Source organism: Montipora capricornis, chromosome 13 (assembly GCF_036669925.1).
Source record: "Montipora capricornis isolate CH-2021 chromosome 13, ASM3666992v2, whole genome shotgun sequence".
In the NCBI taxonomy this organism is placed as follows: domain Eukaryota; kingdom Metazoa; phylum Cnidaria; class Anthozoa; order Scleractinia; family Acroporidae; genus Montipora; species Montipora capricornis.
This window is the reverse complement of record NC_090895.1, coordinates 30235920-30249910: the sequence shown is the minus strand read 5'-3', so window position 1 is coordinate 30249910 and position 13991 is coordinate 30235920. Positions and strand designations below refer to the sequence as shown.

Sequence of the window (13991 nt, the reverse complement as noted above, 5' to 3'; positions counted from 1 at the left end):
AGTGAGTGAGTGAGTGAATGAATGAAAAAAATTAGAAATCATGCATGTCCATATAATATTTGGGAAAAGGAGATGGAAGGAAAGGCTATTGATTCGATAGGCTCTTTACATGGAGAATTTGCTCATTCGACTTAATTACACTGTACGGTTGGTTTTAAATGGAAGGTGAGAAATTTATCTTTATACCCTCTCCGGAAAGAAAAAAAACTTACTTTCCAAACTTGCGACCATACCAAAAACAGTCAACAACAGCAGCAAACCCATATCCTGTAGACAAGTATATGCAAGTTAAATATAACCAGTTTTGCTGAAGATAATGTGCCGCAACTGAATCTTTACAAACCAAGCCGGTGACAAAAATGTTCCTGACAAAAAAACTTCATGCCTTGCTATAATTTCATTGGGTATAAAATGAAACTGTTTATTAATAGCGGAAAAGAAGAAAGTTAATTTTGAGACGTGTGACTGTGGATTTTAGCTATTAATCGGAGGGAGATCACACCTGGTAGGCAAACAAAAATTGCCAAAAAGGTCAGTTACAGCAAGAATAACTTTCAAAAAATATATTACACCTATGGCTAATGATACACTCAGTTCGAGGGACAAGTATAGTGAAATGCTACGAACATTGTTAGCAAACAGCGTCCAACATTGTTGGGTGCGTTTGGATACTGTGTTTGGTGTTGTTAGACGGTGTTGACGATTGTTAGCGGCTGTTCGTTCAATTTTCCTCTTGAACAAATCCCAAAATTGTGCAGAATCAATGTTTGCAATTTCTCCTGGGACATAAAGATGTCCCAAGAGAAATCGAAAACAATGCCTATGCAAATTTTGGGGGATAAAAGAGGTGTATTATGGGATTTGTGCAAGTAGAGAATTGCATCAAATAAACGCCAACAATACTCAACACGATGTTCCAACGCACCCGGCATATTGGGCCCAACAATGTTGAATATTGATGAGATTTGGATGGTAAATTTTTAGCGTGGTCAGTGAATGAAAGATGCGATCTGTTGAACACTGTCACACGCAAAGTCGGAAAAAAATAACTCCGAGTTCAGTCTCGTAGCAGGAGTCGAAACTATCACTTTCACGTTCAAGTGAGTTACAGGAGGCTGGGTCCAAGTGACAAACTTCCTGCATACTGGTAGGATCAGAGTGTGATAGGTGGAATTATTGTGATATCGGAGAGCGAGATGATAAATTTTTAGGGTGGTAAAATTAATGCTGGATGTTGTTTGCCAACATTGTTGGAAGCATTTACCTGGGCCACAAAAGAGAAAACATGCGCATATGATGCAATAATGCAATATTAGACAAATTCATACATATGTAATAGTTAACACGAAAGTTTCGATCACTGAAATACGTTCAACGTGACCAAAGATGAGCTGTCCCTCTATCAGATTTGATTCTATGATCCTATGATAAACGTAGACTAGAGACAAACCAAGATCCTTGTTACCTTCATCGAGTCATCTATGATCGTTAAACTCACGCAAACTGAGTGAAAAACTGTGCGGGTTACTGATCTTCCAAATTTGTTTGTTATCAAGATGTAAAACTAGAATAAACGAGTACTTCAAGTTTTCGTCTGCTAATCGGCCAGATAGGCACACTTTGTTTAAACAGTAAAACTGTTTCTCTTTTTATGTAATAAACACTCAGGAAAAAATTTTTTGGAAAGGACTTCCGAGGAAAATTAGTAAAAGGTAGCACCTCAAAAGAAGTGGTGTTCACAAAAGACCCAACTGACTTTTTTTTTTTTGTTCAAAACGAGCTGACTAAAGAAATAAACCGGCTAAGCAAATCTGAAGTTGAATAAAGCTTTCCTGTGTTGGCTACAAGCAGAATACATATACAAAATTATAAGCTAAAACACTTACTTTCGCGTTGATGCGGTTGTTTTGTAATGCTTGCTGTTTCCTTCGCAAGCACCTCAGCGACTGGCTTGCCACAGGACTGCAGCCAACTAATAAACCCCTAGCTGGTTATATTAGCCTGCGTCGCGGACGTGAGAATATTTAACTCCAGCCGGTGAAGATTAATTCTCTTCTTCGATGCAGGCTGTTATTAATAGAATTTGTCTAATATGAGGTATGTTTCAATCTTTCCGGGCTAACAAATATTGTGTAACTTTATTAATTACCATAGGCATAACGAAAATAAAACCAAAAAAAAAAACAAATTTTAAAGCAGTAATGAAACATTTCCTCCTCTGTGATTTTTTTTTTTTTTCAGGCAATAAAACATTTTTGATTGAGGCTTGATTACAGGTTGTCTGTAATCCCCAGCCATAGAGGACAATTCACGTCAACCACTTTTTAAAATTGATGTAATTGTCAAGAAAAACTGAGCCTATATTCGCGCAGAAAATGCCTCAACCACACACGCAGACGCAGCAAAAAATAGCAATTTGAACCTTGGCTAAAGTTAGACGATAATGTTAAAAATAAACCCGGCGTCAAATCACATTTTCTACTATAATGGCAAAACATTTTGCATACCTTGGAACTGTTTCAGCTTAATTAAAGGGCTGTTAGTGTTTGATCTTGTTAACCTCTTCACAGAAAGGCACGGCATTACATTTATCGTGAAACGTCTCCCTCACGTAACTCTACAATCTCTAACTATGTTGATGCTGCTTGAGTAATAACACCAAACTGCCCCACTGCAGCTAAATCAAAACTTGTATTACAGACTAACTTGAACAGTCGATTTTATAAAACTTACTTCTTTATCATAATCTTTAATGGGGACATTGAGTGAACCTAGATGTTGTTAACCCTTTCACTCCTGTGGGGTTCTCCATTGACGAGTAAAATCGTCTGGCGTTAGACAGAGTAAAATCTATAAGTCTCTATGGCACTCACGGGAGTGAAAGTGTTTAATGATCATACTCCTCAAGATTCTTATGTCTGCAGATCAGGGCTTTGACGATGGCGGGAGCTCCATTGAAACATGTATAGCAGACTAAAAACTAGCAATTTTATTATTCTTTTCGGCTATCCCGACCATTTAAGCTTGCACATATGAATGCTGATATTGTTTTGCAATTTCGTACTAAGGAATCAACTTATAGCAAAGCTTTGAAACTTTCAGTATTTGTTACCCTTGCCTATGATATATGTCCGATATTTCAATATTTTTGGTTCAGACCTACAGTTGGCCTGCATGGATTAACTGGAAAATAATAACAACATTGGGCCAACTACTTATGGGAGTAGCTTAGTAGCAGTTTCGTTTCGTATATGTTTAGAGGACGAATCTGAGACAAAATGTGCGATAAACGATATTTTAATACTTTGGTTTGTCAGAGTGCTTAAAAATCGATTATACAACCAGATTTCGTCTTGCTATCGTTAAAATGAGGGAAAATGATCCTTTGCTTGAGGGTCTGTGCTATAACCTGCTAATATAATCATTGTAATAAATATACTTAGCCAAGCCTAAAAGCGGAGAACCACAATTATATGTTTCTTCCGGGGTTTACATAAGATTGCGATACGAGGTCTTTTTTGGGAAGGCCTAGCTATTTTCCCATTAGCTGCTTTTCAGAATTTGAAACTATTTACATATTTAAGTGATGGAGGTCCCTTCTGATTTTGGCATTGTTGTGCCACGGAAGCGATGTCATGGTTTTAATACTGGCTTATCCAAGGTTAACTACACGAGATCACTTGTATTAGTGTAATGCCGGGATACTATTTTATGACATTGTATATTTCCCGAATAATGGTTTCTAATAACAAACAAAAAACAGAACGAAAATGGAACATCAGTGTTGAGTCTTCATTAAATCTGCGGGTATCTTTGGTATTATTAGTATACGATATTATAAAATAGTAACTTCAAAACACATTTTAAAAAAGTTCTCGGTATGACACTACAACTGCAAGTGATCACATGTAGTTAGCCTCTGGTAAACCATGATTTTTCGTTTTATAACACAAGAATGACAAAATCAGAAGGGGTCATTCCTTAAATATATGAATTTGAAGAAGAAATGAAAAGAGATGTGAAAAGTCTCCAATTCTGAATATATGCTATTGGTCTTCGCAAAATAGACCTCGTATCTCAATCATATGTAAGCACCCGTAAAAAATATAATTGTGGAGCTCCGCGTTTTAGGCTTGATTTAATAATAATATTTCTATCAAAACGGAACTCCTACTAAAGTACGCCCATAAGTAGTCTGCCCAATGTTTTGTTGTTATTATTTTGATCCATGCAGGTCTGAAATCGGAATATCAAAATATCGGTGATATTCTAGGCGCGATAAAAAATACTGAAAGTTTCAAAACTCAGTTTGCTGCAGGCTGACTTCTTGATATGAAATTGAAATTTTGCACTCTTAAATGTTCGGGGTGCCGAAGAATGAGAAAACCGACCGCTTTTAGCTATAGTCTGCGGCAATACAAGTTTTGATGGAGTTGCTGCATGCCATTGTCAGTTTCAATGCCATTGTCAGTATTTTGAAAGGCTTCGATCTACAAACATTTCAATCTTGAGGGGTCTGACAATTCTTAAGATGATGTTCAGGAAAAGGACAAAGAGTAATTGGGCTTAGGGTTAGGGTGATGAATGTTTACCTCGACATACATACAATTATTGCAAAGGAATAGTAGTGCGTATGTGTATTGAGGGCCAGTAGACCGTGTTAAACCACCATATGATTGCTACTCTACGTATCTACCCGGTGGATGACAGCGCTATCCACCCTTCGAACAACTGGGGCCAGAGCAATTGACATAAATCAATGTACAGAACTGAGAAATATTAATATTCTACCACTATTCCGTTCGTTTTTTTACTACTTCGATGTCAAAGATTACAGTTGTAGGCTTCTATTAGCACAGACAGATAGAATGCAGCTCGGACAGGGTGAACGGACTAAAAAACTGAGAAATGCTAACTTAATATAGACCACGAGGTAAACACCAAAAGCAATGAGCCGCATAAAGAAAACCACCGACTTAAAACGACCGACATTTCCCTTTTTATCATAGAATACTTTCATGATGATATACAAGGCTTCCAATTGGGTCAGTATATCTCACTCGGGCTCACTGGGAGCGGACCCAAGCTGTCTTTATATCAATGAAGCAGTCTCGAATAGTTTAAGGCCATGATAGGTGTAAAATACGTCGGGAAAAATGGTTCGTCGGCTATATCTCCCACTAGATTGCCTGGAACAAAATGAAATCTCCCTTGAACATAAATAAAGTTGTCCTCTTTTTAAACAATAGAGTGTTTCTGTCAAGGAACTATCGGCATATTTGCCCTCGAAGCTTCGCTTCTCGGGCAAATATCTGTTTTAAGAACATCAAATTTCCGCGGGGCAACTATCAGACCGATAGTTCCGAGATATAAACACTCTATTGTCTTTATTGTTCACTACTAAATTTTCTTCCGCGCACCAGCTCAAAAATCATGTTGAATTATTTTCAACTTTATTAGACGAAAGCCGTGTCAGCCAATGTAAAATTTGAAAAAGAAAACAAACAAAAACCCTCTTAAGGACGGTGCCTACTATTGTTATTGCGCATACGTTCTGCGCATCTCGAGATACTCGGATTTCCTATCGGCAGTGCTTATTAGTACAGGGATATTTTTGCGCGGTTCAAAACTATGCGGAGAAAGCAGAACTTAGCAAGTGTTCTTGGTATCCAAAAAGGAAATTGGGGGTAACCACGCATTTTTCAGAGATAATTAAGCTTGAATTTGGAAAAGAACGCCATACATTGCTTTGTATTTTAAAGCTATTTACAAAAATTGTTGATTAATTATCTTCCAAAAATGCGTGGTTACCCCCAATTTTCTTTTTGGATTTCAATAACACTTGTTAAGATCTGCTTTTCCCGCATAGTCAGGAAACCGCGCAAAAATACCATTGAATTAGTAGGCAACGTCCTTAATACAATTTCGATTGTTTATTTTCCATAAGGCCGCTTGTTTACAGAGCCAGAGGTATTTTCAGCGGACGACTACTATCCATCCGGGTATTTTCCTCGGTCGGGCACTATGGGCTGACAGTAGGGACTTTAAGATACGCCGACTACGGACGGACTGGGACGAGACACTGGGTTTTCCCTTGAGCCACCGTGGCGAGCTCACGACGGTGAGTGGTCATGCAAGTTTGCGTAGGCAACGAAGGCGACAACGGTGGGAAAGAAAGGTAGATAAAAAACCAAATTATTGCATAAAAATAAAGAGAATTATAGTTTTCATTTCATTCTTTAATCAATAAGTATTTGTAGTGGTATGATTTTCGTTTCGAGCAACGTTTTCGGCAGAATAATTTCGAAGAGTGGTGGAAACCATATCATGTACATTTTCGCTTAATTCTATCAAGTGAGTAGATTCATTGTTGCCACTTTATATACTGCCTCAGTACTTTAGCCAGTATGCTTTTTTGGGTTTGCTTTCGGTCTCGAGATTCGGTTTGATGAAATATTTTGCCTGAATTTTGATGATCCCCCGAACTCATCTCGCTCGATCGGCCGGTGGAAATTGCGGGCTTTTAAAAACTTCCTGCTTTACTAATCATGTAATAGGCTGTTCTTGTGAAGCCAAAAATCGAATAATTTATTTCGGATTTCCTCAGCTCAATTTTGCTTGTAAGGGCTAGCACTGCTGCTTTGACCGTATCACGCAGTCTGTTGTCCGCCAACTTATTAAACTTCGTATTTTCACGCCATCAGCCCCGTACTCGATCCAGTGCTCTAGACTTGGGGAACAAGCGTCCAACGGTAGTTCGTAGTCTGTAGTCGGAGTATCTTAAAGTCCCTAGTGTCTCTCCGCGGACGAACACTATCGCGTCACGTGATCAATTTAAACCAATAAGAATCGGGGAAAATTTAGTGGTGAACTATAATGCCTTTTAGTATCACCCAACTAGTGGACTAATGCAAATCCTGCATTTTGATTGGATACGCTACTCGATGACTATTAGTAATAGTCCTCGAGTATCGAAAAGCGTGACGCTTTCTTTCGTTTTATTCCGGCCAAATAATTATTTCTTCAACTTGCATTCGCTAACTTTATTGTTGCCTTTTCTGTCCGACTAGTTGGGTGATACTAAAACAATTAGACCCTTCGCCCTCAAGGGCCACCGGTCAATAGCCCATTCCGCTGCGCCTCATGGGCTATTGACCCGTAGCCCGTAGCCCTTGCGGGCTACGGGTCTAATTGTTAAATAGTGTAATATTGGTCACGTGACAAGTCACGTGATCAAAATTTTACAATATCGTTAATCAGCGAATCGCTGGCGCATTTCATCACAACAAATAAATAGTTTTTTTCTACGCTTGGAATGATCGTCCTCGAGTTTAAAATTAGAATAATAAATTATCAAAGCCCGAATTTTGGACTCAAGGTGACCAGCTACGTGCTTTCTATCTTCTACATTTTAACATTATGAATGGAAAACAAAAAGTTTTTAAACCAGTTTATTATTAAGTTTTAAACCCTCTAACTTTTAATATTTCATGAATTTTCACGTAGCTTACTCTACGCACAAGTGCAGTTCTTCTTGAAGAACCTTTCGTTGGGGGCGCACGGCAACGAAGGGGGGCACTCGCATTGACAAGTCGCTCTGTTAAGTACTTTATTTTTTCTCTTGCAGCGTCTTATGACCTTTTCCGGGCAATTGCAGTCACACGTCTGTTCATTCCATGTGCTATTTGAGCACGGCAGTGGGACAGTTTTGCATGAGCACTGACATGTGTCATCATTCCATTTCATGTATTCTGAATTACAAGTTGCTTTTTTTAAACACTCGCAACTGCATGTATGAGGGTTGAATTTTTGGATGGTTTGGTTGCAACGAGAACTTCGCTTCATGCAATGACAGACGCATTCGGTGTGGTTGTAAACTGCGGTCACTTTCTGCATAAATGACAGTGAAGAAAGGTCATACACCTTTACTCGAACCTCGTGCTGCCTGGCCACAGTACAGTTTAACAATCCTCGTTGAGATAGACAGCCTCCCACACAACGGTGCAATGTAATTGTTGGTGGCCATAAATTCTCTTCCAGCATTACCACAGTTGGGCGTGGCGCGCAATGCGCACCCTTGGGCTCGATTGCGGGTTTTGAATGGTCCCCTGAGAAAAAGGTTAGATGCACGGGTCAACAAAAAAAACTGTATTAAAGCTAGTTTTTCAAGAAACTGGTTTAATTCGATTGTGATAAGGCTACTCTAACTGACTTGCAAGCTTTAGTTTCATTGCTAAAATTTACTCACAGGGAGTTGTAATAGTGCCGTTGGAAGGGGACACTATTAGACCGCAGATTATTGTTTCGTTTAGTGAGGTAGCTGTAGTGACAAAATTCGTGTCTTTCAAGGAGACATTAGTATCCTGCAAGTGAAAATCACCAAAAAGGCATTTATCATTTACTGAACAGCGTGATTAGTTTTCATTTTCAAAACCTCATTAATAATTCATAATCCCATTAACCTTGTAAATGGTCGATAATACATCACGTGCAATGACTTATGTCGGTAAACCTCATCCTTATTAGTGTGCGGTCTTTTATCTGATAAAACACTCCTCATCATGTACCAGTCAAATCCTAGAGCACCCATCCCCCCTGGGTATACCCTGGGCATTTGACAAGAGGATAGCTCCGCATAGTGGGGAATTTGACACGAAATGAAACCCGTGTGGGTGGGTATTTGACTATCGATAAAAACGTTGGTCAGCGGTCGCTACCTAGAGAATTTTTTATACGGGAATTTCCCTCACCACAGTACAGATTTTGAGGAACGACAACGGCGACGGCAACGAGAACGTCCTCTCAAAATATAAATTCGCGTTATTTTAATCGCTTCGTGACTATTTTTGATATGAGTTTGTGGTAATTCCTGAAAAATTACACTCGTCGGAACGGTGCTTAATTTAAGGGAGAAAATGAAAATTTATTCTAAAGCGCTGACGTTCTTCATAAAACCTGAAATTTAGCTATTTTACGTTGTAGGTTTGCTGTTAGTTTGCTGACGACGGCAAAGAAATGGACGAAAATGAAAAATGCACGTACAGAGGGTGCAAAGTTATTGTTTTTGCCCACTAAATATGCTAATTTCTGACGTTCTTGTTGCTGTCGCCGATATCGTTGCTTAAGCTTCCTAATGGGCCACTTCGGAAAATACCATAATACTCTTTGTTTGTCTCCTCAAATTTTGCATAAGCATTGTTTCCAGTTTCTCTTGGGACTTACAATGGTCTCAAGAGAAAACAAAAACGATGCTTACGCAAAATTTGGGGGGACAAACGTAGAGTATACGGTATTTTCGAAGTGGCCTATTACACATGTGTTGTGTTTGTACAGAGAAGTAGCTTTTTTTAAAGTGAAAAATGCCTATGTTTAAAGTCTGGAATGAGGAAAACCCCAACAGTAAAAATTGTTGCTGCTAGCTTTTATTGAAAGGTAAGTAATCTTGACCTTTTTCTTCATTTTTGCCGTTTAATATCACCAGTATGTCGTGACGGCATACTTCATCGGTGGGGTATTTCACGCTTTCTGAGGCCCCGGCCGGTGGGGATCGGGGAATTTGACAGTGGAAACTCTCCACAGAGGGGGGCATTTGACCTTTTTTCTTGTAAAAGTCAAATGCCCGGGAGGTTGCCCGGGGAGGGGGGAGATGGGCGCTCTTGGAATTGACTGTACATTAGTATGCGGTGTTTTATCAGATATCAAGACACTCCACTTGACTTATGAATATCAATTAATTATCAACACAGCAACTGACGCAACGAATGGTGGGTGCATATTTAATGTTCTCTCAACTAATTACACACACAGTAAATTTACTTTTGCACAAATAGTACAGTTGTTAAATAGAGATCTGGAAAAATTCTCTATTTCCATTATTAGTACAGTAATCTGGTAAAGACATAAATCAAGATCAGCTGGCAGAAGTGACTCCAAGTTGTTTTCCATAACCTCTGGAATTGACTTTTTGCCAGTTGTCTACCTATTTTCAGGGGAGCCCAAAATCTTGCAAACCTGGTGTTGTTGCTCAACACTGGACTTTTCGTATTTAAACAAGGTATTTGATCGACGACCCGTTCTCTCTCTACTGATTAACCTCTCATCGACTTGAAATAATCTGGTTGCGCATGTAACCCTTAAATTATGACACCGTGGTTTTCCTTGGCAAACCTGCTTTCACACTTACTTCTCAAGCAGAATATTATTTAAAGTATTAATGCCGATAGGCACTTTCAGGTAAATAAACTAATTTGGATGTGGCTTGAAGTAAAAGGCATCAATTTCTTTGGTTAGGTATTTGATTTCAGTCTCCTAGTGCAAAGAATAACAATTGACAATACACGGAAAGTAGTTTAAGTTTTTCCCTCTGCAACAAACGTACCTTATCACACGAGGAGTATACTTAAGGGTCTTTTAGACCACCATAAAGTGTTTTCGAATGACTTTCATCAAATCCAATACTACTTGAATCAACAATTTTGATGTTGCCTATGTTCCATTGCCCGAATTCCAAAACGTTTACCATTGTAAAAGTAAATGGTATTTACTAGTGTTTCGGCACCCGAGAAGACCTTTCTCCTAGAATATCTTTTCTTCTCCGGAGATACCGACTTTCTCAGCTCTCTTCGTCCTCAAAGCAACTCCATCTGCGGTCAAATCCTTCATTTCAGCGTCTAAACCCGTCTAAAGGTATTCAACCTGCAAAATAATACACATATATCACCAAAAATTGATACCAACAGGCCAGGACTGACAAACCAAAATTTATAACAATTACCTGTGCTCATTCTTGTCTATTATCCTCACTGCATCAGTACCATTTGCATCTTCCAGAAAGCGGTGAATTCCATACACAACGCTGTAAAGCGACCGGAGAGGATACTTTTCACCACTCTCTTTACACAGTTCTTCGACAAATTTAATCAGTCAAAAGTTCAGTGACTCAGTTGTGAAAGCGCAAGGTTCGATTGTTGGATTTTTGTTTTTCCTACCATTTTGCCATTCCAGAAAAATTTTAATGACCACTTTGTCACCTCACGAGTTGACTTTGGGGTAGCATTCTCGATTAAATTCCTCTCTTCCTCTGCATTTTTAGGCTTTCAAAAAGCTCTGGAACAGGACGCCATGTCCTCTTCGGTTAGTAGAAGAAAAGTTCAAAACACGTGCGAGATTTGATTTTCTTGCATACTAATTTAATACCTATGTTTTTCAGTGTAGGGTTAGGGTTAGGGTTAGCAGTGAAGGTGTCGTGTTGGGTTGCACACGATGAAATATTAAAATATTTATTTAATATGTCTCAAATCTTATGGTCTCTTTTAGGGGTTAAAAAAGCGTCCCCGCCCCTACATATGATGAGTTCTCTTTTCCTAACTGTCAGGATAAAATGGCTCTACGCAATAATATTGCCTTTTTTTTTTTCAGGACAATTGATACAACTTTTCTCAGAATGGAAAACTTGACATCGTGGGACTGTTTGTTTTCTTCGGCCACCCCAACTCCATAAAACAAATTTTCTCTGGACTTTTGAAACTCAGCCGGACAAATGCAGTCATTTTTAAGGACTTCTCTTTTCAGAATACCTTTCAATATTTCCCAGCTGATATGTTTGTCTTCTCTGATTAGTTTTACTATTGTTGGACTTTAGAACCACAACACCGGTATATTAAAAATCCGTCAATATTGTGAAAATTTTCGTCGATTCAGTTCGTTGATTCAGTTCTTTTTGTGCGTAAATTCATGATGTATGTTTCTATTTTTAAAAATAGAAGGCGCATTCGATCATATCTATCTGTAAGTTTCCGCTATATAAAGCATTAAAAATTGTTACAAAGATTTCGTTTTCGTTCACACATTTTAACAGACCATCTCGAAACTGACCACCCCACACCTTCGGATCGGAACTCATATGCTAATAAGTTAGGGCGCACTTGTCCCACTGTGAAATAATCTCGCCATGATCCTTGGCACTCTTTTGATATCCCACCTGCCTCAGTGTCTTTTCTATTTTATGTCGGCTAGATTTTGGCTCTTCAATGTCATCGACCCAATGGTTCTGAAAATTAAGAAGACTATGTAACATCGTTGTTCGGATGTGGGTAGGAAATTGCATGAGGCGATAATTATAAGAATTAATCAATACGCGACGGTGTTTTGAGAAGTTGCTGAAATTGCCTGAGTCGGGAAATCCAGCATGAGGTAATCAAGAGTGGTTGACTTATTGTTGGCTGTTAATATCACTGCGCTTACCAAACAGATCCTTGTTTCAAGACGTTGGGAAACAGAAAGACAGGGCCGGAATTAGAATGATTTGGCATTACAAGAAAAAGTGTTCCCTTACTCATTTCTTCAAAGCCCTCAAAGAAGGTCTCTTTGCTTTTATGTACGAATAAGTGCTTCGAGATGGTTCACTTAACTTAAGATGATCAACAGGGGATGGTGTTAGAATAAAAAATGGAAAGAAAATCAAATTGTCTCACCTTGAAGGCCCCTGCAAAGACATGAGAGGCGATGAGAGTAGCAAAAAATACGATTGTAAACATATTGAAAACCCTGAGGCACATGCAGTAGGAATTCACAATCTCAGGCAGGCGCGCGAACGAATCAAGCTATTGCACTGGAAATGGCGATTTCTACAAGAACGTAAAGGGAATGATCCTCCAGAATATGTTCATTTAGCCGTTAAAATATAGTCTTGAAGAACTGGATACTTGAAAAGCCGCCTGTGATATTCAAGTGTACTTGTATGAATTCCGTGAGAGTTTAATTGAAATAAAAGCTTGTTTCAACAATATATTCCTATGAAAGGATCAAAGTATCCCGCAAAGTACTTTCTTCGTTTCCTCTGACTGCAGTTCTATTTCTTTAAATTAAGTTTGCTCTTTTCTAGGCAAAGGTAAAACAATGACCTGCATTTGCTGACTTATTTAGGTTTTTTTCTGTGATAAATCTACAGTAACCCTCCTTTTAATTGTTTGATGTTCTTGTCGGTCCATATTTGAAAAAAACACCGTTTGTTAAGAAATTATCGAGGCTATTAACGAAACATCTGTTCAAAGAACACTCCATTAAAAGAGGAAGATTTACCAAACGGAAATGTCAACTTTGCTGTCGATGTGATTTAATTCAGGAACGTGATCAATTTTTTACCTCAGAAGCAAACTTTGCTTGAAATTCATCTCGTCATCTTCTTTTTTTGTCGGAAGGGGTCAAATTCTAAATAAGCTTACTTTTTGTACATGAAATATAAAGCGCAGGCAAGAAAAAATATTAGGTTAGAAATTTATCATTTATTTGTTTAAAATGGTTGACGTGAGTGTTGACAACGACAAACGCAAATTTTACTTTTCAAATTTAAAGGAACCGCTGTTTGCAGCAACAGAAGCGCGAAGGACCTTTTTTCTTTTAACACTTAATGCAATCAATTAACGCAATTACTGTTTCGATATTCAGACCGCCAGGAGCAAACAAAATACAGTGGTTACATTTTACAACCTGACATGTAACGTCTTTCTTCAAATCGCAATTACGATCAATCATGTTTCGCTGGTCAATGGACTTTTTTCACTTCTTTGTAGTCGTTTTTCCGTGAAAATCGTAAACCACGTACGAGTTTCGATAACTAAAGGGAAATAATAAAACGTATCCAGATTGTGGCCCACCCTTGATTCGATTTCCGATCCCGGCGTCATATGTGGGTTGAGTTTGTTGTTGGTTCTCTCCTTACTCCGAGATGTTTTTCTCTGGGTACTCCGGTTTTCCCCTCTCCTCAAAAACCAACACTGCTAAATTCCAATTCAATTCGGAATGCACGGACACATGTTGAATTGACGAGCTCCTGAGCGCTCTTAAGGTGTTCCGTGGGTATCATAAAACAAATTCCATTTCCATTTGGTACAAACTCAAGGTTTGCTATTGTTGTCGTCGTCTTCTTTCTAGTGTACAATAAGAAGCCTGAGAAATGTATATTTTAATTGTATAAAGCTTCCAGATCTCCG

The 13991-nt window shown here is 38.6% G+C and overlaps 2 protein-coding genes across 2 annotated transcripts in view; both read right to left on the bottom strand.

The window, feature by feature from the left end:
- LOC138029131 (carbonic anhydrase 2-like) overlaps nt 1–1948 on the bottom strand; it is a 9116-nt gene extending 7168 nt beyond the window's left edge. The window contains exons 1-2 of the mRNA XM_068876829.1: nt 1887–1948; nt 213–267 (exon numbers count right to left, since the gene is read on the bottom strand). Coding sequence (XP_068732930.1) covers nt 213–264 — 52 coding nt within the window. The 5' untranslated portion in view covers nt 265–267; nt 1887–1948. The remainder of the gene's footprint in view (nt 1–212; nt 268–1886) is intronic.
- A 5487-nt stretch (nt 1949–7435) lies between these two features.
- Nucleotides 7436–12665, bottom strand: LOC138029641 (vascular endothelial growth factor A-like). Its single transcript, XM_068877347.1, has 4 exons — nt 12474–12665; nt 11981–12049; nt 8249–8363; nt 7436–8108 (listed from the first exon to the last, which is right to left on the bottom strand). Exons 1-4 carry the CDS (start codon nt 12555–12557, stop codon nt 7513–7515), a joined length of 864 nt encoding a protein of 287 aa, XP_068733448.1. The 5' UTR covers nt 12558–12665; the 3' UTR covers nt 7436–7512.
- Between the last annotated feature and the right edge of the window lie 1326 nt (nt 12666–13991).

Coding starts and splice junctions, on each gene's coding strand:
- LOC138029641 (XM_068877347.1), bottom strand. CDS start 12,557: ATGTGCCTCAGGGTTTTCAATATGTTTACAATCGTATTTTTTGCTACT. Junction 12,050..12,473: donor TCTTTGCAGGGGCCTTCAAG/GTGAGACAATTT, acceptor CTTAATTTTCAG/AACCATTGGGTCGATGACAT. Junction 8,364..11,980: donor TAGAAAAGACACTGAGGCAG/GTGGGATATCAA, acceptor TTTCACTTGCAG/GATACTAATGTCTCCTTGAA.